The sequence below is a fragment of the Budorcas taxicolor genome, chromosome 11 (assembly GCF_023091745.1).
Source record: "Budorcas taxicolor isolate Tak-1 chromosome 11, Takin1.1, whole genome shotgun sequence".
Classification (NCBI taxonomy): Eukaryota; Metazoa; Chordata; class Mammalia; order Artiodactyla; family Bovidae; genus Budorcas; species Budorcas taxicolor.
The window spans coordinates 129949402-129975132 of NC_068920.1; the positions used below are offsets into that span (position 1 = coordinate 129949402).

Below are 25731 nucleotides of genomic sequence, written 5' to 3' on the forward strand. Positions count from 1 at the left end.
GGCTTGAGTTCATATTGAACCAATCAATACTATAACACATTAAATGGCATTTAAGCTGGCTCTCTAGGGAGTGGGATGGGAGACTGGCTGTCATTTGAGCCCAGGGGAGGAGGAAGCTTCCAGGCCTGGGAAACCCTGGGCCTCAAAGTGGGACACAAGATGAAAGCCTGCCCCTAATGCCACTCAGGACTCAGGGCTCAAGCTGGGGCAGACTGGGCTGGAGGAGGAATCCTCCAGAAAATGGCCACATTTCAGGTTTCCGTGTTGTCTTTATATTTCTTCATCTGGCTCTGGGGAGGATGTATTAAAAAAAAAGAAAAACCCAAAAAACTGCATTGCGTTGGCTTGAGAGAAAGGACTGTGTTTACAAAGAACAGATGGTGCTAAAAAGTTATTGAACAGAGAGGAAGTTAGGAAAACAGACTCGAGATTCCCACTGGCTGCTGGTGGGTGATGTGCCCAAATCTCCTTACAGAAAAAGTTCCAAAGACAGAATGATCACCTAGGCCTCTACTCAGAGAAAATCCACCACCCAGCCTGCCAAAGAGACTGATAAATCTGTAGAATGGGGAACCCCACTGGGATCCCCTCTTGTACTTCCTTCTGTAATTTTAAGTTGTTTCTAGTAATTTGACACCAACCAAACTCTCTTTTCACTTCCCCTGCTCAGCATCCAACCAGATCTCTCCACACAGTCCGCTGATCAGGGAAGTTCATCAGATGCTGAAGGAGGTAGTGACTTACCTAAGACCTAATCCAGTATTCATAGAAACAGAAAGGGGAGTATCAGGATCCTAAAGCTCGCTACGTCTGATTTGAAGTTTTCTCTCGTTTGATTTTTTGCCTAAATATTCAGTGTTCCCCCCTTTAAAAGAGGAAAAGCTCTAGTGAATCCTCTTTGGATTTTTAAATATGTGCTTGCATGCTGAATCACTGCAGTCGTGTCCGACTCTGTGCAACCCCACGGACTGTCAGTCTCCTCTGTCCACGTCTCCTCTGCCGTGGGATTCTCCTGGGAAGAAAACTGGAGTAGGTTGTTATACCCTTCTCCAAGGGATCTTCCCAACCCAGGAATCGAACTTGCGTCCCTTACCTCTCCTGCCTTGGCAGGTGAGTTCTTTACCACTAGCACCACCTGGGAATCCCATTTTTCAATACATACTAGAGCTAAAAGAAATGTTCATAGACAATAAGCTTGAGACCAATAGTTGCTTGAGAATCAACTTACATCCTTATACATTTTAACCAGAAGTTGCTAACCATATGCTAATCCACCAGGCTCTTGCTGTAGGGCCCAGGCTTTTGCTTCCAGTGTTGGCCTGTTTCTTGGGTGTTCTACAGTGTCTTTCTGTATAAATCGCATTCCTGACACCACATCCATGATTTTCAGTTTCAATTTTTCTAAAATGGAAATAATTTTCAAGTCCTTGTGAACCACTCTGAAGGTTTTCAGGATTTTTTTTAAATAAATTTATTTATTTTAATTGGAGGTTAATTACTTTACAATATTGTATTGGTTTTGCCATACATCAACATGTATCTGCCAAAGGTATGCACGTGTTCCCCATCCTGAACCCCCCTCCCTCCTCCCTCCCTGTATCATCCCTCTGGGTCGTCCCAGTGCACCAGGATTTTTTAAGGTCTTTTTCTTAATCTTTTCTGTTGCCCTGAGTGAGTGAGTGAAGTCGCTCAGTCATGTCCAACTCTTTACGACCCCATGGACAGTAGCCTAACCAGCTTCCTCTGTCCATGGGATTTTCCAGGCAAGAATACTGGAGTGGGTTGCCATTTCCTTCTCCAGGAGATCTTCCCGACCCAGGGATTGAACCCAGGTCTCCCGCATTGTAGGCAGACGCTTTACCATCTGAGCCACCAGGGAAGATTAAACAAGAATTATTTTTAATAACTTACCTCTACTAGTCTTCAAAAAGTAATTCCAATTGTTCTTGCTCATGTTGCATCCACTTAGTGAGTACAACTGGCATAAACAGAGTTGGGAATAAGCTAAACTAACTCAAGTGATAGGAGTGGGAGGTATAGGAGCATGAGAGAGTAACCTTGAACATTCAGTGACCTTGAACACTCAGAGCACAGGGTGTACCTTTGAAAAGAAAATGTAGAGATTATGCTAATCCAGCAAGCAGATTGGTCACAGGGAGGTCATTTAAGAACATTTCTTCTGCTAACATTTTTTCTTACAAATGTGGCTATCATCAGTCTAATAGTCTCCACCTCACATCCAGTGATCTAGGGGCGATGTCTGCAGAGGTCCATTCTCAGTCTCCTCTCTGTGCGTGGCCTGGTGTATAGAATGAAGAAAAGCTCTCTGCCAGGGAACCGAGTGGATGTTTGCCTGCCGCAGTCCATGTATTCCCACGTGGTTGTGACTATGTAGAGCTTGAGGGCAAAAGGAATAACATGCCTGGGACAGCACTGGAAGAAGCCAAATATTTCTTGGATACAGCCTTTTCTGAGCACTGCTGTTCTTCAAATACTAGCCACCTCTGACCCACTATAAAATTCTTTTAATAAACAAGTTATTTACATTTAATATAACTTTATACCCATGTGCGATATAGTAGGAAGTGCAACAGTTTTGAAGATAAATTGTCTTGGATTCATGTCACCTTTTACCATTTACTACATGGGCAAGTTTATAAGCTCTCTGAGCCTCGATTTTCTCCCTTATAAAATGGAGATGATCATATCTGTCTCATGCATTTATTGTGAAAATTAAATGAAATAAAATAGCCACCTTAAATCCTTTCTGGAATGAAGCAGAATGTAAATGAACACACACACACACATACAAATAAATGAGATGTATATCGAGTGCCTGGCACAATGTTCCTTGGGATATTTGCATTTGTGCATTTGTCTCTTCAGCTCTGCATGGGAGACTGGAAAGAATCCCCAAAGTTTGGGTGTTCTGGGGTGGGAGGCTCCCCCCAATCCCTGAAATCCCATCATACTCAGTCATTTTCCTGTTTCACCCTCTTGTAAAGTCCTTTCTCGTAAGGTCATCTGCCATAGCGGGTATAAGAGAGAGAAGAAACACTAACCTAATAGTAACAGTATTAGCTAATGCTTCCTGAGTGTCAGCTAAGTCCTGTGCAAGTCTTAATCCACATGGTCTTCAACACACGTCTTATAGGGTCTTTTACTATCCCTACATCTTAATGATGGAACTTGGACACAGAGAGATTAGGTAGGTAGCTGGCCAGAAGTCACAGTCAGTAAGAGGTAGAATTGAGATTATAAAATGGGAAGTCTGCCTCCAAGGTTTGTGCTCTTAATCAATATACTTCTCCTGAAGGAAGGAAAGAAAAAAGGAAGGGAGGGAGTAAATGAGAAAGGAATTAAGGAAGGAAAGGAGGGAGGGAGAGAGGAAAGGAGATAAAATTAGAAGCTAAAGAGAGTCCAGGAAGAAGAGCCAAAAACCATTCAAATTTTTTCTTTGCTCAAGAGCATGACAGAAGAATTAGGGGAAAGGCAGCTTGGGAACATTTTCTTAGCCCCCACCTAGGGAAAGCTGGGCCACCTTCCAGATCCCTGTCACCCACACAGCATCTCTGATAGAAACCAAAACTGCTTTCCAACCATCAATGCTAAGGTCTCTAACCGAGTGCACTGTGGCCCCAGTGAGCCCATCCCTGTCCCAGCACCTCACTGCTCCCACAGTTCCCTCCAGAAGAGCCAGAAGCCACCCTCAGCTTCAGGGCATCTCTTTCCACCACAGGCTGGTGGGAACCACATCCTGAATCAACTGGAAACCTAGTTTCCATCCAGCCCCAATCCTCTCCAGGGCACACACATCTAACTTCTGGGAAATCTTGAAGGGCAAGGAATAACAAAGCCAGGGCTACTTGGGTAAAAGACCCCACACCACAGACCAACTGTAATTATTATTACAGAAAATTAACTAGCAACAAAGGAATTTACAGTAAAATTTACATTGATCTGGCATTTTCTCCCCTGCTATCTCCCATAAAAATGCTTTAAACGCAGGCTGATTTAATGGAAACAATAAAAAATAGTGCTGAATGGTTTATATTTGCTGTAGAATTACTACAAAGTCTATTTTTAAAAAACCTTGAAAGTTATGTGTGCTTCTTTCCTTTAGGATAAGATTAGGGAGAAAAGTGCAATTGACTTTTTTTTTTTTTAAATCGATCTAGATGAGCTGCCACAGGCTCAATCCCTTATTTCTAATGAACCTTCACACCCACATCCCGACACTTGTCAAAAGAGAGTCTTAGCAAGGGGATATGTGAAGGAATGTCAGCTGTGTGGCCTGAACCTTGACAGTCTTATGCTCAATAATAATAGTAATCATGTGACTAAGCTCCAGGTGAAAAGGACGTGGCTGGTTGTCTAATTTGTGTGGTTTCTATCATCCTCAATTAATTCATGAGCTTAGCTATCCTGGCAAGGGGGTAGTCACCATCTGAATGACTTGGCACTTGTAGCTGCTACAAAATGTGGGATGACCATATCTTTTAGCTTCGAATCCCTAGCTGTATTCATCAGGGCCAGAAATTGAAACAAAGGCCTAGGAAGACATGGTTTCTAACCTCAAGAAGCTTAAAAGGACAATTTAGGAAGGTGTTCATAAAAACTATGGAGTCACATGACACTAGGTTTAAAACTCAACTAGAAGCAGAGCACAGAGTAGGCCCTCAATAAGTGTTAACTGTTGTTGCTGACCACATTATTAGTGCAGTTATTAATGTCATTAGAATTGTTGCCCTAGCAAGGTTCAAGGCTGACCTGGGTTCTAGAGGGTGTTCATGCATGAGGTGGGACCTCTCCTAGTTGAGCACTCAGGTCCTCTCCATGTCTCAGTTACTGTAACTCTGATTCCTTCTTTGGGTTCTAGGTCCTTGAACAAAAGCTAGTTTGATGGTTTTCCATGGCCCTGCCCCTTTAAAGATGGGGCCTATGTGTGGGCAAAGGGATAGCCAAGAACTATATAGTGAAAAAAATCCCAAACTTCCTTCAACCCCCCCAAATTTCCCAGTCTTTAGGTTCTTCCTAAGGGAATGTATTATTACCACTTGAATGGATGAGAGCTAACAATAATGAATTGACTTGAACTTTCAGATTAACTCAACTTCACTACTATAGGGAAAGAACAGATTAGGCAAGATAGCACGGTCAGGCTTTCTTGCCCCGCGGCCTCTCACTCTTGCCCCATGTTTTGTAAATAATGATTATGTAACAGGTGAGACCACTTACAGCACTGTGCATGTGGGTCACAAGATGCCCGCTTGGCCACAGGCTGCTTTGTGCAGTACGCCTGTGTAAGTTTCACCATGAAAACCCTGGCTGCTGCTGCATCAGGGCTACACTGGAGCAATGTCATGGATATGTTATATGAGGTTATGCTATGGCTATATTGTGGCTGCTGCTGTGGCTGCTGTGTCAACCAGGAGAGAGGCTGTGTTATGGCTGCCGTGCCAGTCAGGAGAAAATAAACGTTTCTGCAGTTCCTGTGGCTCCTTGAGTTTCCTTCCAGCCTCTTAGCTCATGTCTTGCCTACCCTGGGTTCAGCAAACAGTACAAACTGCAATATAAATTTTGGCCAAGAATGTCAGAATCTTGTCTCATTTAACAGAAATCTGTTGGTACATTCGTTCTGTTATTCAACAAATAACTTGTTAAGTGTCTAAAATGTATCAGGGCTGGAAGACTCAATGATGAATGATCCATCACCCTGGCTATAAGGAGGTTGAGGTTGGGGAGAGTTGGGGAGTGTGGCAAGACACAGAGGACCCCCTTCCTATAGAAATCAGTGAAAAACATTGACTCCCACCAGACAGAACCATGTGTTTTCTGTATACACAGTCTGTACAGGCTCTGCTCATGTGCTCAATGCCAGCCTCTCTTCCTACATCACCCTCTTCCCAATTCCTGCCCCTTCTTCACAGCCCATCCTCAAGTTATACCTCTCCTGATCACAGATTTAAGACATCATTTTGCTCTCTGTGATTCAACAGCGCATAGTTCCTGTGCTGCTCATTCAGCTCCTCTCTACTGCTGTTCACTGTGAAGTTCAGTTCATGCTTTTACTCTCCCTCACCAGTCTGTAAGCTCCTCAAGGACAAAACTACATTCTCAACTCTAAGGATCCTCAGAGCGTTTAATATGTTATCTAGTACACAATAATGCACCAATAAATACCCGAGGAATGGAATTCAATTCAACAAATCCTAACCAACATCTAGACATAAGGCATCTTTTCACATGCTACAGAAAGATGCGAAGCTAAATAGAGGATTTTACTCCAAAGTGAGATGGGGCCTTTAGAGAGTTCTGGGCAGAATATTGATCTGCTAAACTGTGGAGAATTCTGAAAGAGATGGGAATACCAGACCACCTGACCTGCCTCTTGAGAAATCTGTATGCAGGTCAGGAAGCAACAGTTAGAACTGGACATGGAACAACAGACTGGTTCCAAATAGGAAAAGGAGTACGTCAAGGCTGTATATTGTCACCCTGCTTATTTCACTTCTATGCAGAGTACATCATGAGAAACGCTGGACTGGAAGAAACACAAGCTGGAATCAAGATTGCTGGGAGAAATATCAATAACCTCAGATATGCAGATGACACCACCCTTATGGCAGAAAGTGATGAGGAGCTAAAAAGCCTCTTGATGAAAGTGAAAGAGGAGAGCGAAAAAGTTGGCTTCAAGCTCAACATTCAGAAAATGAAGATCATGGCATCTGGTCCCATCACTTCATGGGAAATAGATGGGGAAACAATAGAAACAGTGTCAGACTTTAATTTTGGGGGCTCCAAAATCACTGCAGATTGTGACTGCAGCCATGAAATTAAAAGATGCTTACTCCTTGGAAGAAAAGTTATGACCAACCTAGACAGTATATTCAAAAGCAGAGACATTACTTTGCCAACAAAGGTCTGTCTAGTCAAGGCTATGGTTTTTCCTGTGGTCATGTATGGATGTGAGAGTTGGACTGTGAAGAAGGCTGAGCACCAAAGAATTGATGCTTTTGAACTATGGTGTTGGAGAAGACTCTTGAGAGTCCCTTGGACTGCAAGGAGATCCAACCAGTCCATTCTGAAGGAGATCAACCCTGGGATTTCTTTGGAAGGAATGATGCTAAAGCTGAAACTCCAGTACTTTGGCCACCTCATGCGAAGAGTTAACACATTGGAAAAGACTCTGATGCTGGGAGGGATTGGGGGCAGGAGGAGAAGGGGACAACCAAGGATGAGATGGCTGGATGGCATCACTGACTCGATGGACGTGAGTCTGAGTGAACTCTGGGAGATGGTGATGGACAGGGAGGCCTGGCGTGTTGGGATTCACGTTGTCGCAAAGAGTCGGACACTACTGAGTGACTGGACTGAACTGAACTGACTGAACTGAACTGATAAGGACATTTCTTGTGTACATCTTTCTCAGAAATCCTCACAGCAATGTAGAAAGCTAGGCATTATGACTTCCACGTTAAAACTAAGGAAATAGGAAGTGAGAGAAATTACATCATTTGCCTGTGGTTGCTTAGTAGATCATGGAGCTGAGAAGTGAATGTAGGCCTCTTGATACTGAAGCAGCTAAAACTATCGCAGAAAGGTCTCCCATTGACCAGCATGTAGGTTTGACGGCTCACTTTCGTGAGCCAGCCCCACATCACCAGCATGCCTATTGGAATACCACACAGCAGGATGTAATACACATTCCTCCATCTTGTCAGGTGCCACCCATGGCCCTCAAGTGCTGTCAAAAAGTGCCCCTTCATTCTGGACTTAAAATAACTTTATGCCTTCATCCTTTTTAGACATGCTGCCAACCCTTGAGTTTCATCAGCAGCTTGGCTCACATTCGAAGTGCCAGTCTCCTTTAAACTTGCAGAGACTGACCTGGTATGGGGCAGTAGGAACCTTAGAGTTTCTGTTTCCACATCATATCTTCTTATGACGTTTTTGCTTTTTTGTGTGCATTTTCTGACAAGGTATTTCACTGTCTGACTGGCCTGTCTATCCTCAAAACCCAGACTGGTGATTCCCTGTAGCAATGCTAAGTCAACACATCCTTCTTTATCACCATGATTCTAGCAATATGAAATGTGACTGAATATACAGACTGATTCATGGGTCACACTGTCTCCTGTTCTGGCAGTTGTGGAGCAATAATATATTTGATTTTAGTCTTTGGTCTTCAGATAACCAAATGGGTGACCTTGAACCAGTCTCTTCATTTCTCTGAGGGGGTGGAACTGAGTCTCTTTGGAGAAATAAGTTTGGGTTATTTGACAAGTCATTCTTCCACCTTCTGTAGAATATTATTGGCCCACTAAAGCTTTCAGGGTTTTAGTAAAGTGTTGGACTTCCCTGGTCGCTCAGACGATAAAGTGTCTGCTAGCAATGCAGGAGACCTGGGTTTGATCCCTGGGTTGGGAACATCCCATTGAGAAGGAAATGGCAACCCACTCCAGTACTCTTGCCTGGAAAATTCCATGAACTGAGGAGTCTGATAGGCTACAGTCCAAGGGGTTGCAAAGAGTCAGACACAACTGAGCGACTTCACTTTCACTTTCACTTTATCACTAGGACTTGGGTGATCTGCTAGAGAAGTATTGTATCAGATCAGTATGAGACTTTGGAGAACTCTTAACATTTTGCTAATGAAGAAAGTAAAACCCAAGTGGGTTCTGGTACCCCATGCAAGTCTAGTACCAAAATCTGGGATTCAGTTCCCAACCTGATGGCCTTTGAATATACAACTTCCAACCTCCAGGTCAGAAATGGACCTTGATATTCACAAACCAACCCTCCTGCCTTCTTCAGTGGACTCTGATTTATTATGATGCAGCCACCCAGCAAAAAATGTGTAGTCAGTTGTTTTCTCAGCAAATTTACACAAAGTTGGAGATACTTTCTGTGGTTGAGAATACAACTGATCAGAAAACATTTAAAATTTCCGGCATTTGGAGTAAAGTGCCTTGTTCAAAGTCATCAGGCAAATGGTGGGCAGAGCCAGAGCTGGAAGTGAAGAGCTCCAGAGAGACAACTGGAAGATAATGGATGGTGACAGGCCATCCAGACCGTGCTTCTGGCTTCCTGAAGCCCAGATGGACTCCCCACAGTGTCATGTTGATTGATCGAAGCACCAGAGCTGAGATGACTGCAGATCCCCGGCACGTGGGTATAGCTGCACATTTGTCTCTAGGAGGCTCTAGGTTAGAACATCACCTCCCCCCTTGCAAGCACAAGTAGAGTTGCCACCAGCTAAAGAAGAAAATAGGGCCCTAAGGAGCAAGTTTCATGACCACGGGGATGTCAGCCAAGAAAACGGAGGCAGAGAGAAAAGAGAGTGTGTGGTATTTTCCCCCTCATAGGGTTTTTGCTGTCTCTTAACCAAATCTGACCCTAGGTATAAGCTTGCCCTTTTTCAGTCCCAACTTCCCTGGTTATAAAATCATGTTTGGCAACTGCTCTGAAAGTTATTAAACTTGCAGCAGTAAACTATGGGAGGCCAGAGAATTTCAGACAAAAGTTATTGCATCAGTAACTCAGAAACTAATTCCTAAAACTCTTGACACATTTATCCAGAGGGCTAGTGCCAATACAGAAATGGAAATCATCATCAAGGGCCACTGTGTACCTGGAATTGAAATCCATCATTCCTCAGAGCAGAGAGCTATGACTGTGAAAGAATATGAATAGTCATGCCTTTTCACCACCATCTTCCCTCAAAAATAGAACCCTTTATGTTTCAGAAGAACAAGAAAAATTCTACTCTCTTTGTCTGTTTTTCCTTAAGAACCCCTCATTTACATTTTCTTTTCAGTTTTTTTCTTTGACAGTTCCACATTTAAACAGAAAGGCCTCCTTTTCCTTATTCAATTGCACTGGTTTTATTTTGGATAGAAATCCTGTTGGGTACAGTAACAGAGAACAAACTTCACAACAGCAATAGTGCCTTTTACAGCATCTATTGTGGGGAAACTTAATACACTTTTATCAAATGGTGGAGGCACTGGCTCCATTGCTCAGAATTAACTACAAAAGAGCATAGAAAGGGACCAGCACTGCCTTCTTCATCCAGCAAACCTCACTGCATGCCCAGCAACATGGCAAGAACCAGAGACACACACTCCCCATCCAGGAACACCCCCCTGAAAGACCATAGATTGCTTTGAGTGATGCCTTCCTCACCAAAAGTTAATGAATGGAAAAGATTTGATGGGACCCCATGTTAACAAACAGATGGAGAAATGAGCCCTCTAATCCAGTGTTAGAGAACTGACAATATCCTCAGAGTTTTAAATGCATATATGCTTTGACCCAAGTTCTAAGAATTTGTCCTCAGATAAACTCTCAGGGCTAGCCTCAGCATGATCATAAAGAGAAAAAACCAGGAGCAACGCACAGATCGTTAAAATGCAGTCTTTGACCTGATCGTGTAATTTATATTGATTGTCTTGTGACAAACCATTGAGGGAGCATGTGTGTATATGACCTTATTTGTGTAAAACTGTAGCTACAATGCTGCTTACAGAGATGTTTACCATGGTAGTCTCTAGATGAGTTTCCAGGTGACTTTTACTTTCCTTTACCAACTTTTCTGACTTTTTAATGTTTTTATACTTGGAATTTGGGAGGGTGCTTTAAAATTCTTTTAAACAAAAAGCTAGTCTTTCCTTAAGTTCCTTAGCACTCGTACTACCATACCTAAGCCCAACCTAGTGGTAAGACGTTATGAAACATTGTGATGAGTTAAGGTGAATCCACATGTCAAAATTCATCAAATTGTACACTTTGGGATGTGCAATTTATTGTGCATTATACCTCAATAAAATTGTTTTTCTTTAAAAGGAAAGAAAATATGTAATAGTCCAGGTAATTTCCATTCTCCACACAAAGTTATCAAAATAATTATATATTTTTAAAAACCTGAATCAATGCTGGGAAGTAAATTTGATGTTCCAATAAGTGACAGGAGGCTATTCCAAGAGGTTAATAGCCTGAGTGAGGTGTAAAAATGTTCATTTAGCTTATTCTCTATTCTCTGGCTGTGTCAGTGTCCTTGATTATAGACAGATGCAGAGCTCACATTTGACCTGCTTCTGTCTTCTTCTGTTTGCACCTTTTTGCAGAGTCCACGTCAATCTTAGGTAGCTTTTACCCCAAAATACATGCTTCAATGCACTTTAATTTTCCTGCCGTCAATAAATAGCACTTGCCTGCTTCCCTTAAGTAACTATATAGCAAACCCGAGGATTCTGAGATTTGAGGATCAGATAAAATTCCAAAAACCAAGAATTCTTTCCAGAGATAATTATTAGTACACTGATAAATGCTTTGAAGACTGTTCCTGCACTCTGCTGGCAGATTTTCTCAGGTGTACATATTTTTTCCTGTATGAAATAGTCCAAAGGCCTGGAGTTGCCTAAAAAGTAAGGCAAAAGACACACCAGTGGCCACAGTAGGTTTAAGAATTGGGTTTCTGAGTTAGTTGGACAAGAAGGAAATAAATGTGTATGTGTGTGTGTATTGCTGTCAGAGTGACCATCCTCAGAACCACTTAGGGTTCCACCTCTTTGTACAGAATGGAGAACATGGGCCCTGAGGTCAGGGCAGGCTTGGGACCTCTCTGCAGGTTAGGTCTGCTTCTCATCACTGTTTTTCTGTGTTTTCCCCCTCTGCTTTCCAATGCAACCAGTTGGACTGTGCTGCAGGGAAGAATTGGGCGCCCAGAGAACCCATTCCGAGTGGCCCTGGAATATATCTCAAATGGAAACCGAAGCTTATCTGCAGTGGACTTCTTTGCCCTGAAGAACTGCAGTGAAGGTATCTGAATCTGGCTTTCCCCCTCCACTCCTTGGTCTCTTGTTGTCTTAAGTAGGTCAGTAATCTGCCACCATAATTAGCTGGAAATGTGCACACTTATACAAAAGTGTCTCCAGTGCTTTGGGTCTGATTCTGAATATTGCCAAGTGGTTCACAGCCCAGCTGATCAACTTTCAAAGACTGAGTTATAATATTATATCTACTTAACTTAAAGCTATATCAAATAGAATACAGTCTTTGTTGGATAACACATTAGCTTAACTTCCCTGGAGTCCATATGCTTTCAGCTATGGTTTTGTTTTGTTTTGTGGAAATTTTCAAATGTTTGCAAATGAATAGAATAGTGCAATGGGCTCCCATATACCCTCAACCCAGTTTCAACAATTATCAACATTTTTTTCACATGTATCTCCATCCCACTAACTTGATAATGATTAGTACTTTACTTTCCCTGCCCTGACCCCCCGCCAAGGTAAAATTTACAATTAAGTATTTTTAATGATTTGATTTAAGCTGTTATTAAGGGACAATGTGGGAAATGGTTATATGTGAAAATTCTTGCTTATTTTGTAAAAATCATTAAGGCATGTGTCATTGAATTCCTTTTGCATAATCCACATTGTGAATTTATTTCAAGATTTATTACCAAGAGAAGACATCTCTCTCCTGAAGAGTAATTTGTCAATTTTTTTTTTTTTTTTTTTTGTCTTTGTTGCCAGGAAACTCTGAGCTAAATGCAATACTCAGTCACAGTAAATTATATCTGTGTACTTATTTGATAAACTTATTTTCCCTTCCCTCTACAGAGTTTTTGATCTTCTATTCCTATTTTCAAGATCATACTTTATATATATATTTCATTAGACTTTGCTCCAAGTGTGACTGGTATGCAAGAGAAGACTGATCATTGATACAGATATGAGGTTGATCTTTCCTTGATTTTTCAGAAGACCTAGGGTCATCATTATAAATACCCTTTATTATTTGTCCACATGTAAAGGGTATATAAGATGGACTTGAATTATACAAATCTTTAGGAAAGAAGTTGCTTGAATAGCCACTGCCATGCCTGCCTCTTCCTAGAGGTTCACTAACCTGTGCTATGGAACCTGTGATCTGGAGGCCCAGGAATGAAGTACAGACAGAAACAGAGTCTGTGGCACTCCCAGGCCTAACCTCTCCATTTAGAATGTTCATCAGCAGCCATGAAGGCTCATAACACATAGCCATTGGTTGCATGTTGAGGCCCAGTTTTGAATATGAAGCTGAATACAAAAGGGACTCCATTATGTAGGGACCCTACTGACCACCCAGTTCCTTACCTTGCTGTTGCTCTTCATTCACTGCTGGCCTTGCAAGAACTTTCACAAAGTGGCTTTCTTTCTTTCTTTCTTTTTTAATCAAAACTGGTTTATGTGTCAGAAAAAGAAAAATCTATCATAACATGATAGATTGAACTTCAGTTCAAATTGAAAAGGTGCCTAGCCTGTGATGTGAGACACTGTACAAGAAACATATGGTTTGGGAGAAAGCCAGAAGCTTGTACAAATGTTTCCACACTCACAAACTTAGGGATTTGTGAATGTTTCTGGACATCATCAGTCCTCACCAATGTCAAGGGTCCACGTACCGTCCAAAAGAGGTCATGTGTTGAAATGGAGCCAGTTATCAGGAATGTGTCAGGAAGAAGGTATGAGTTCCCAGAATTGGCCTAATCTCATTTCAGCAGCATCAGAAAGGAATAAGAGGCTATAAAACTCCAAGTATTAGGCCCAGCACAAATACTGCAAAAATTCTTTGCACCTTTGAAAGATCTCAACCAGTTGTGCACTTTTTTCCTTCCTTACTCTTACAACTTCCTATCACCTACAGTATTCTTCCTCTAGTTTATCTTGCATTTGCAGCAATCCATTGCACAGTTTACAAGATATGTTTCTTTTTTCTTCTCTTCCCTTACAAAACCAAGAGAGTTGACCTCTCTAACTTTCTCTAATGGTCCAGAAAGTGTTTCTTCTGACAGGACATTCTCTTATGGAGGAAGAAAGAAATATGTCTCTGATTCCTTAAGGAAAGTGGACCTGCCAAGAGACCCAGGAAGGTTCTCATGGCCCAGCTACCTTCCTTCAGAGGCTCCAAGTCCAAGAACAGATGGTTTTCATGGATAAGCAGGTGTCTTCTGTGCTCCTTCTCAGGTTTGGAATCCTGTGGCCACCAAGAGGTATGAAAGGACCACTGTGGATGTGTGAGGCAGAGAACAGAGTGATCCCAGTGTTTCCTGAGAACTTCTAACTCTTCCTTCTATAATGGAACAAATTCAGGTGCACATCAGGTGGTGTGGACAAGTTGAAAACATAAGAAGTATCCTAAAGCTACCCTCATATATTTAAAGAGAAGGAGTTGTTTTGCAGGCATACCCAAGGCCTATTTGATGTAGACAAACATCTGTGTTTTCTGAGATCATTACTTCAGTTAGGTCATGAAGGGGAGGAGCTAAGAGAACTAGTACATTTGAAGGAGCTGATCAGGCTGATGACATGCTAGCCAGGGTTGTTAATAGGTTTGTGGGATATCTAGTCTACTTTCTACCTGGGTTCGATCCCTGGGTTGGGAAGACCTCCTGGAGAAGGGAATGGCTACCTACTCCAGTATTCTTGTCTGGTGAATCCCATGGACAGAAGAGCCTAATGGGCTATAGTCCATGGAATCACAAAGAACTGGACATGGCTTTCACTTTCAGCTTTTCAGCTTGTAGGGTATCTGGTCTGCTTTCTTCTAAAACCCTTCCTTGTCCCACAAGAAAAGAAGTGCCATTTTAACTAAACTGGAGATGGGGTCGTTGGGACAATTCTGCTCGCAAAAGAGAAGATATCTATCTGTGGGTGCCATGAAGGCAGAGGTTGTGACTCCCTCCGAATCCTAACACCTGTTATCATAGAATGTAACAGTTATTAGCTGATCAGTTAGTAAGCAATGAAAGCTCACGTCTATGGAGCATTTTGCATGTGCACAGGTAGAGAGCTGATCCCGTTACACGTGTTAGTTATCTCCTGCGAGCTTTACAATAACACTAAAAACTAGGTACTATCATCCTCATTTTACATATGGGGAAACTGAACCTCACAGATGTTTCTAAAGTTGCCATCATTGTACAGTTAGGGAAAGGTAGAGCCACACTCAATCCCAAGTCAGTCTGATCACCAAGCCAGTATTTCTGTCCATGACATCCTGCTGCCTTAATGGAATGTGTAGAGGCTGGAGTTTTATTTACCTTAGAATTATCTTTGACTCTTCCTCTTATCCCTGCATCTAGATGATCAAGCCTTGGGCTCTAGGCTTGTGGCTGCCTCACATTCTGTCTGTTGCTGTCTAGATGCCACTATTCCTGCTGCTTGAGTTTATCCTTCTAACTTCATTTCCTCAGCCACGTGCTTTATTCAGGCCTTCATATATGTATTTTGGTACTTTAGCAATAGGCAGCTAGTCTCCCTGATACCATTGTCCATCCTTCACACACTGCCAGAAAAATCTCCTCCAAATTCCCTTTGCTTGTGGCATTTTCATGAGGTTCCAGTAACTTCTTATTGTCTCAGTTCAGTTCAGTTCAGTTCAGTCACTCAGTCATGTCCGACTCTTTGCAACCCCATGAATCGCAGCACGCCAGGCCTCCCTGTCCATCACGAACTCCCGGAGTTCACTCAGACTCACGTCCATCGAGTCAGTGATGCCATCCAGCCATCTCATCCTCTGTCGTCCCCTTCTCCTCCTGCCCCCAATCCCTCCCAGCATCAGAGTCTTTTCCAATGAGTCAACTCTTTGCATGAGGTGGCCAAAGTACTGGAGGTTCAGCTTTAGCATCAGTCCTTCCAAAGAAATCCCAGGATTGATCTCCTTCAGAATGGACTGGTTGGATCTCCTTGAAGTCCAAGGGACTCTCAAGAGTCTTCTCCAACACCACAGTTCAAAAGCATCAATTCTTTGGCGCTCAGCCTTCTTCACAGTCCAACTCTCACATCCATACATGACCACAGGAAAAACCATAGCCTTGACTAGACGGACCTTAGTTGGCAAAGTAATGTCTCTGCTTTTGAATATACTATCTAGGTTGGTCATAACTTTTCTTCCAAGGAGTAAGCGTCTTTTAATTTCTTGGCTGCAATCACCATCTGCAGTCCACATCAGAAATATGAAGGTTGGGCTGGACCACTTCACTCGTTTCTTGGGGCCAGAAGAGTGACAGCTGCAGAATCACCCAGCTGGTTGATGGTAGAGCTGGGATTAACATCAGGACCACCTTGACTCTGACCTTGGTGCTTTCACCACTTCTCAGTCCTGCCTTGGAAGCCACAGTGCCTCTGCCTGATTTCCAGTCATTACAATCCGGCCCTTCTGTACCTGCGCAACATGATGCCCTCTGTTTCCCCACACCTCTCCTCTAGCAGACTGGTGTTCTCTACACTATGCCAATAATGCCTACTTGATCCCAGGCCTTATGTTTTGAACACTAATTCATCATTTAAGATCCAGCTTGGGGCCCAAACCCTCCAGAACGTCACTCAGAGCTAAAGAAATTATTCTTGGAAGACTTTGCTCTCTGCATTTAAATTTAGTAGCTATTTTATCATTATTTCTCAGTTAGTCACTTTGGGGCCCTGACGAGGTTCAGAACCTTGTCTTATATTGCTTTTGTTTCTCCAGGGGACAGTTAACACTATGCTAAACATATAAGAAACACGATGTAAATATTTGTTGACTGATCAGCTAATCAGTCAATTGATAAATGCTGCTCCTGCTTTTATAGCTTTGGGCTATTACCCTATTACTCCCAAAAGAAAGTAGCAGTGAGTGGAAATTACTTGGAAGAGGTTTTTCCCTCATCTTGAAAGAGCAGTGTGTATTCAGTACTGAGGGCAGGGATATCAACCCTTACATGCCCAGGCTCCCAGGGAACCCTTAACCCTTTCGTAATGACTTTTCTTCAGCAGACAGTTAAAGCTTAGGATTATGCAGTACACCCATTGGGACTGCTCATGTTCAGAAGAACCTGCTGAAAAATATGTCAGAAGAGCAGAACTAGCATCTTGAAAAGGACTTGAAAACGGTCAGTGTGCTCATAAAATTACATATTGCAAACACCCACCTGGCCCCTTCTATGTGCCTGGTCCTGTTCTGTGCACATTCTTATATTTACTCATCAATCCTTCCAGCAACACTGTGAGGTATGCATTATTATTATCATCACTAGGCACAGAAGTCACGTACCCAGAGTCTCACAGCTGATATTGGAATGGAGGCCATCTGGCTCCAGCATCCATGCTGTTAGCTACCACACACTGGTGCTGCCTGTGGAAGGTCACTGCTGGTAAGGACCCCAGAAAGCATCTAATCTGCCTCCCTCACCGTGTGGAAACTGAATGCACAAACACTCAAAAATTTACCTTGAACTTTAACACACTAAATTACTGATTAGCCCAGTGTGCTTCCTACCTCCATCTCATGGTCGTCAAGTTCTCAGTTTTTCTAAGAAACCAGTTCAGAATTCCCCTTTCCCTGCCCAGACGGGTCAAAGGCAGTTTAAGAGGACCACCACACCCTTATCAATAGTGGGTCCCCCATCCATGAAAATCAAGGATGTAAGCCTAAACACATTTTATTGCAAGTGACCATAGTTCTTTCATGAACCTAGAAGAATCAGAACTGAAATTTCCCAGATCAGAGCCACATTCAGCTCACTAACAGACCTCTTACCAAGAAGCACTCGTGGTCCCTTATTCTACCAAGACATTGTCATACACATTACCTCTTCTAATCCATTCAGAGAGGGTGTCAGAATCCTCACTCACACTATCCATGGTGCTAAGGGTGATTTCACTGACTTCTGTACTTCAAGAAGGGGGAGGAATCCAATGCAGTCAGACCACTACAGACACCTTAAAACATGAGTCCCAAAAGAGTGGGAGATGACAGCTATCTTAACCTCTCTGTGCCTAAAATGAGGACACGTAAACTAGATCCATAGTCTTCAAACATTTTTTAGAGGTTTAGCTCGTAATTCAAACAAAGTATTAAATAAAAATCCAGTATATGAAATTACACAAGCACAGCTGCCCTAGAGGAAGTGAGGTGAGGAGCCCACCAGTTCCACAGTCTTTGACAAACCTTCCAAATGGATTTTCATGAAGTACAGCTTGAGAGTTGCTGGGCAGTCTGATTTTTAACTCTCCTATTAACCCAGCTTTTTGATCCTATTATACTGTACTTGTTTAAAATGTAATAGCAAAATGGAATTACATTAACCAGACCTTCTTTGAATGATTAAGACTAAGCCCAAGGCTATTGTACTTTGAATATGGGCCATTTCCCCAGACAGATTTTTGTCACTGTGGGTCCTGGCTTTGAGATGCTAAGTATGGAACTGGTATGGTTGTTTCCAATAAAACACGCATGGCATCACCTGGCCCTCTCTCCCTTCTCTTTCTTCTTACTTCATCAAAGACAGTGATGAGCACTGGAAGATATCCTCCTTAGACCAAGAGGGGACAAGATGAAATGAGAGAAGCTACACAAATAGATTCCAATATTTGGCCAGCCATGTGGCCTTTAGAGTAAGATCCAAAATCCAGCTGGGTAAAATGAAGGATAACCTCATGGGCTCTTGGCAGCCTGGCCCAAACTGGGCATTTTCTGTTCCAAAAGCAAGCAGCACCCCAGCACCCTCCTTAGTCTGTGCTTGTATTAATAAAAGGAAATTACTTTGGAATGCTGTCTTCAGACTGCCCGCAGAAACCTCTCTGTGTAGCAGACTCATGCATCCAACTGTCTGTGCATTCACCCGTTCATACAACAGGTATTTACTGAGCAGTATTAAACTAAATGCATAGTGACCCTGATATAAACTTGTTTCTGTCTTAAGATTGAGTTTTGATGTTATGGCTTTAAGATCTCTGTTCTACTTGGGACAAACACTACTCCCCAAAAGGCGTCCCTGACTTTTATTTAGTTTGCCCAAGGTATTGAATAGGTGCTCCATTTGTAGAGATGTCTTCCTCCAAACGAGTTACAATACACCTTTCTCAGAAAGAACACAGAATGAACGCTAAAACAGCAGTCAGGGAATTTAAGTCACATTTCCACCTCTTCCCTGGTGGCTCAGACAGTAAAGAATCTGCTTGCAATGCAGGAGAACTGGTTCAATCCCGTGGTTGGGAAGGTCCCTTGGAGAAGGGAATGGCAACCCACCCCACTATTCTTTCCTGGAGAATTCCATGAACCAAGGAGCCTGGCAGGCTACAGTCCATGGGGTTGCAAAGAGTCAGACATGATTGAGCAACATTTTCATTTCTTTCACTTCCACCTCTTTAGGCTTCCCAGGTGGCACTAGTGGTAAAGAACCCACCTGCCAAGCTTGAGAAACATTTTTGACCCCTGGGCTTCTCTGTCTTCTTTACTGTCTGACTCAGACAGTAAAGAATCTGCCTACAATGCAGGAGACCCAGGTTTGATCCCTGGATTGAGAAGATCCCTTGGAGAACGGAATGGCAACCCACTCCAGTATTGTTGCCTGGAAAATTCCATGGACAGAGGAGCCTGGTGGGCTACAGTCCATGGGGTCGCAAAGGGTCGGACACAGCAGAACAACTAACACTTTCACTTTCAAACTCTGAGTCAGGAAGATCCCCTGAAGGAGGAAATGCAACCCACTCCAGTATGCTTGTTTGGAGCCTTCCACGGACAGAGGAGCCTGGCTACAGTCCGTAGGGTCACAAAGAGTCAGACATGACGGAGCTACTAAACAACAACAAACAATGCAACACCGTGGATCAAAAGGGACATCAGGTCTCCCCCAGAATCGGCACACTTTTTTTAAAATTTAAAATAGGAATAACAATATGTCAATGGCTGATCCCAAATTGACGTTAATCGTGAGGGTCAAAGGAGAGGATGGCTGTGGAGGAGTGTTTGTGGATGTCGCTCTGAACTCCCTGACTGCTCTGGCCTCAAGTCTTTGAAAATGAAGCTACTCCCTCTCTGCTGCTCAGTTTCTCACGGTGAAACTACCATCCACAGAAATAAACTGATGCAAACATTTCATGTTAATGACAACAACGTGCCAAGTGGGTGATGGGAGCTGCATCATCGCAACCTGATGCCAGCACCTGGTGGCCAACACCTGGGTTGGTGTCTTCAAGGGACAGACTCAATCATGCAGTGATGGACCCAGTGCTCAGAAGTGAAAACCAGAGAGGAACCCGAGCCACAGCCTGGTGTCCTCACTTAGTTCTTAGTGTGACTTCCGGGTGGAGGGTAAACCTCGTTTACCAAACATTCCCCTTCTTGACTCCCGATCTCTAAAACTTCTTGCCTGTAATTTATCTGTGGACTGTGCTCTTTAAAAGATAGGCATTAGAATGACTAAAATTTCATTTACCCACTGAGATCTACTCACATTTCCCTGAGCACCTTCCCACCTTTAAGCTTTTTTTTTTTTAGCTATGCCCCCTCCATTCCCAATACCTGCTTCGCCCAGTCCTCCACATCTTTCAGATTTCTGCTCAAATATTATATTCTCCCAGAAGTCTCAGCCCAGAATTGTGTTTCTATATATTTCTGTTTTAAAACAGCCTGCTTCTTTCCAGAGTTATTTATGTGTCTTGCTCAATAGATGCTAGGTTCTATTTTTTAAAAGACTGTGTCTTTTTAAAAAAAAAAACCTCTACAACCCAATTAGCACCTAACAGTGTTTTTCCCATAGTAAGTAGTGAATAAAGGTTTTTTTGTTACAATGTAGGAGAGAGATTACAGGCTTTGGAATCAGAATGAGTGTGGAATTCCAGCTCCATCATTTACCACCCTTTTGATCTCAGAAGAGGTTTTTTTTTTGTGAGTTTTGTTTTCCTCCTAAGTAAGTGGAACTCAGTTCAGTTCAGTCGCTCAGTCATGCCCGAATATTTGTGACCCCATGAACCGCAGCACACCAGGCCTCCCTGTCTATCACCATCTCCCGGGGTTCACTCAGACTCACGTCCATTGAGTCCGTGATGCCATCCAGCCATCTCATCCTCTGTTGTCCCCTTCTCCTCCTGCCCCCAATCCCTCCCAGCATCAGAGTCTTTTCCAATGTGTCAACTCTTCTCATGAGGTGGCCAAAGTACTGGAGTTTCAGCTTTAGCATCAGTCCTTCCAATGAATACCCAGGACTGATCTCCTTTAGAATGGACTGGTTGGATCTCCTTGCAGTCCAAGGGACTCTCAAGAGTCTTCTCTAACACCACAGTTCAAAAGCATCAATTCTTCAGCACTCAGCCTTCTTCACAGTCCAACTCTCACATCCATACATGACTACTGGAAAAAACATAGCCTTGACTAGACAGACCTTTTGTTGGCAAAGTAATGTCTCTGCTTTTGAATATGCTATCTATGTTGGTCATAACTTTTCTTCCAAGGAGTAAGCGTCTTTTAATTTCATGGCTACACTCAGCATCTACAGTGATTTTGGAGCCCCAAAAAAATAAAGTCTGACACTGTTTCCACTGTTTCCCCATCTATTTCCCATGAAGTGATGGGACCGGATGCCATGATCTTCATTTTCTGAATGTTGAGCTTTAAGCCAACTTTTTCGCTCTCCTCTTTCACTTTCATCAAGAGGCTTTTTAGTTCCTCTTCACTTTCTGCCATAAGGGTGGTGTCATCCGCATATCTGAGGTTATTGATATTTCTCCCGGCAGTCTTGATTCCAGCTTGTGTTTCTTCCAGCCCAGCGTTTCTCATGATGGACTCTGCATATAAGTGAAATAAGCAGGGTGATAATATACAGCCTTGATGCACTCCTTTTCCTATTTGGAACCAGTCTGTTGTTCCATGTCCAGCTCTAAATGTTGCTTCCTGACCTGCATACAGGTTTCTCAAGAGGCAGGGCAGGTGGTCTGGTATTTCCATCTCTTGAAGAATCTTTCACAGTTTATTGTGATCCACACAGTCAAAGGCTTTGGCATAGTCAATAAAGCAGAAGTAGATGTTTTTCTGGAACTCTCTTGCTTTTTCCATGACCCAGCGGATGTTGGCAATTTGATCTCTGGTTCCTCTGCCTTTTCTAAAACAAGCTTGAACATCTGTAATATATAATTATGGGTTTGGGGAAATTAAAACTGATATTGTGTATAGAACCCCTAGCACAGTGCTTGGCACAATAAATACCATCTCCCTCTCTCTCCCATGTCCCCTGTCTGAGCTGAATGTCCCCATTCAGGAACCAGGGCTGAATAATTCCGTAGGACTAGCCCATAGTGTGTTATATGTTGGCAGAGTCCTACCCACCTTTCGTTTATGTTGTAGCTGTTTGTTTTCATTTATTATACTATCTTTTTAATCATATATTTTATTTAATTGTCCGTTTATAAAATTTAATTTTCAGTAGTAAGTGTTTACCAGCTAGCTCAAAAGATTTCTGAAAATGTAACAATCAGCTCTTACCAGTGAGTGTGAGCTGGCTATAACCCACCACTGCACTCTTCCTTTCCCAGATTGTTTTTCCTAAATCCAAGATATTATATTATCTTATCCATAGACATTTCAGCATATACCTCTTAAAGATAAAGACTCTTTAAAAAACTATAATATCCTTATCACATATAATGTTAATAATAATCCCTTAATATTTCCTAATAGTTTTCTAATTGGCATGTAAATTGAATCTACCTTTCACTTTCACTTTGGGCCTTGTCTGGACAGTTGGGCCAATAGAGATCCTGACAACCCAGATCTTCATTTTGATTTCCAAGGCAGCTACTTCTGTATGCTTTTATCTTTAATAAAGTCAGTTTTTTTCTTTTGTGACTCAGTGCACAGAATCCATGGTTTCCCCAAAAGAAAAGGACCATTTAATCCCATGGGGATGGCTGAAGTCCAGGGAAGATCCTAAAAGTACTTTGACCTGCCTGTCGCACTGCTTCCTCAAGCCAACTAAGCATGCAGTCTAAAACAGCCAGGCCCCAGCTGGTGGAACCAGAAAAGAACTTTGTCCTCCCCTCCTTTCCCTTCTGATGCATAGCTGCTGTTGGCAGAGACTTTTATACTCTGGAATGGCTTACTCATAATCACTAATAAAGCCAATTAGAAATGCCCCCACAAAGTGCTTAGGAACAAGAATGATTGCTTGGGTAACTGTTTTAAATATTCGACCATTGAAAAATCACCTGGAAATGGGGGCAGACACAAAAGGTTTTAAAATATAAATAAATAAGGAACCAGTGTGCTGAGGTCATTGTACTCCCAAAAGAAAATTACTTTCAAATTACAGCTACATAAAAGAAATAATTGAAAAGATTAATCGCACTAAAATAATTGGTCTATTTTACAAGTAATTTGGAGCAATATTCAGTCATTGACATCAATGTCTAGTAGTAAAATAGCAATGAATTCCGTTCTCTGACTAATGTATTTATTTCATTAATGGTACTAAATGTTGTTGTTACTGCTTATAAATATTTCATAATTTTTAATTCATTAAAATGTTCAAGGAACTTCCAAAAGTATTTATTAGTTTAAATCAATCTTAGTATTCAATATGCGATTGCCACTCTGCTTGGGTAATTAAAAAAATTATTGTTTTGGGTAATGGGAGTCTCTTTGAATTTGGAGGATTAAGCCCCAGTTATTAATGATGAGACTACTGCTCCAGATGGTGATGAATGAGGGGCTTGGTGAAACTGTGTTTCCTTTTTGGATCTCTAAGGTTCCTCTGTAGCCATTCCATAAAACCTGGCCCTGGAGCTGTGAGGCAAACAGGGTGGACCTAGATAAATTAATTCCAGAGATAATAAGAGGAGTGTCAGTTTGGACATTGGTTTCAAATCACCACCTCGCCCATCCCCATTTCATCTTCCTGAAATAGGTGACAGCAAAATTCGTATATTCCAACCTCACCTCCTGTTTCTTTCATTCTTTGATAGAGGCCATAACAGGTGAAATGAACAAAGAGATGCAACAGAAAGAATGGACACCAGATAATGAATAGTGGAAGGAGGATAGGACTTGGATGAGGAAAACATGGATTTGGGTCCTGAGTTGTTTGGGTGCCACGTGTCCATTATATCCTGCAGTCCTAGATCATCCATGTATGAAACGAAGACGGTGGATGGTACCTGCCCCAGGGTCCCTGTGGGGTTTGACTATGTTCATCTGTATGCCTATGTAAAACAGTGCCTGGAACCTAGTGGGAAACCAAACAGGATTAGTTCTACTCTTCTCCAAGTCCAAAGAGTGTGTCATGGTGGTGTTGCGCCAATGGCCTCGGCAACTCTTAATTAACTGTGCTATTAGACAAACAGTTGGTATGAGTCATCAAGGAAAATCAGCCACAGTGAATTGTACAACTCAGGGGCTCAGTGAAATCTAAGGACATCCGCTAGAGGAGGGGCAGGATAATTCTGCCCAGTAGGTTTGAGATCAGGTTCAATGCACTGCCTCCAGAGTGTCATCCATACAGGAAATGGCTCGTCATTTGGCTATAGGCAAATTGGGAGGGGGCAGGATCCAATAAGTGGCTTGAGGTGAAGTGGGGCCAATGCTTCTCGAACTTGGATGCTTGTGTAGTGATGTTCTGGGAGTGTCCAAACCCACAGAATCAACATGGTACGTCTTTCCAGACTGGAGTTGGGGGACATTTTCTATTGAAATTGGCAGGCTATATGTTGGGCTCCAATGCAAACTGTGCACAATTAATAAAATACCTTTTCTGTTCATAGCGATCCCCCAGATTCTGGAAGGTGACTTCATCCTTCTCTGCCATTAGGAGAACATCAGAGGACATGTTGGTGAAGCACCATTTCAGGGGGACAGAGGGGACATGGGTCAGAGGAAGTACAGACAGGTCTGGGGTCAAGCAGGTACCAAAGGGAAGGTATCCTCTCAGTGCAAGCCACGGAGGATGGGCAGGATGGCAAGCAGAACTCCAGTGACACCAGAAATCAGCAGCAGGGAGCCCTGAGCTACCCAAGCTACCAGAAAGGCTCAGTTCCTAAAATTTAGGTACCAGGTCAGGGACAGACTAACCAAATATTAGACTGCAAAGTCACCTGTGCATTGACCTAAAGCTTCTTAAATTTCCTCAAGGACAGAATTAATCTCAGAGTTGGTTTGGTTTGGTTTGGTTTGAAGGAGGGTACAGGGACGGGATTCTAAACCTTATCAGAAGACCTGGGAGACATTTTACTTCCTCTCTTCTGGGACTCCTGCACAGGGCTCCTCACTTCAGGGGCTCGGCAACTTCTGGGGTGGTGTGGGCTGAAGGAGCCGTTTGCTCTGCTTGCTGAGGAGCATAGACTCAGAGTGCTGGAACCTGAGTGGCTGGGATGTGAGGCCTTTTCTCTCTTCCTTCATGGTTATTTTGCCATTTTTGGCATTCTTTGTCTTCCAGTCATGCTGTGCTCATGGTTTTTGTGGAACTTTAGTTTGCCTTTCTTGTTGTGATTTGTTTGGGGAAGAAACACTGAGAGACTTCAGCTGCCTAGAAAGCCCTGCAGTGTAGAGTTTGCAAACCACAGGACAGACGGTCTCTGGGATCCCTCATTCTCTCAGCTCCATCATTCTGGGATTCTCTTCTCAGCGTGTGGGTGAATGCAAAGTCTTCTGGCTTTTGCTTCTTCATTTAGCTCTTAGCCAGAATTTCGTATCTAGAAAACGCTTAATGAACATTGACTAATTACCCCTCATTAATCATTCATGCAGCTGGTAGCAGGGTCATACCATTTCCTTTAAGAACACGGGTATAATATCCTATCTGGACACCAGCTCCCATTCAAGGGGCAATGGGATCATCATGGCGGCACTGGGATACTCTGGAGCTCACTGGGGGAGTGGGCTGAAAGGTGGGCATGGGCTCTGTGAGGCTGCAACCACACTGGGATACCCTTC

At 42.8% G+C, this 25731-nt stretch overlaps 1 protein-coding gene across 1 annotated transcript in view; it reads left to right on the plus strand.

The window, feature by feature from the left end:
- The window catches only part of ALK (ALK receptor tyrosine kinase), a 730858-nt gene that overhangs the window by 531882 nt on the left and 173245 nt on the right, over positions 1 to 25731 (plus strand). Inside the window, exon 5 of the mRNA XM_052648260.1 lies at positions 11696 to 11823. Coding sequence (XP_052504220.1) covers positions 11696 to 11823 — 128 coding nt within the window. The remainder of the gene's footprint in view (positions 1 to 11695; positions 11824 to 25731) is intronic.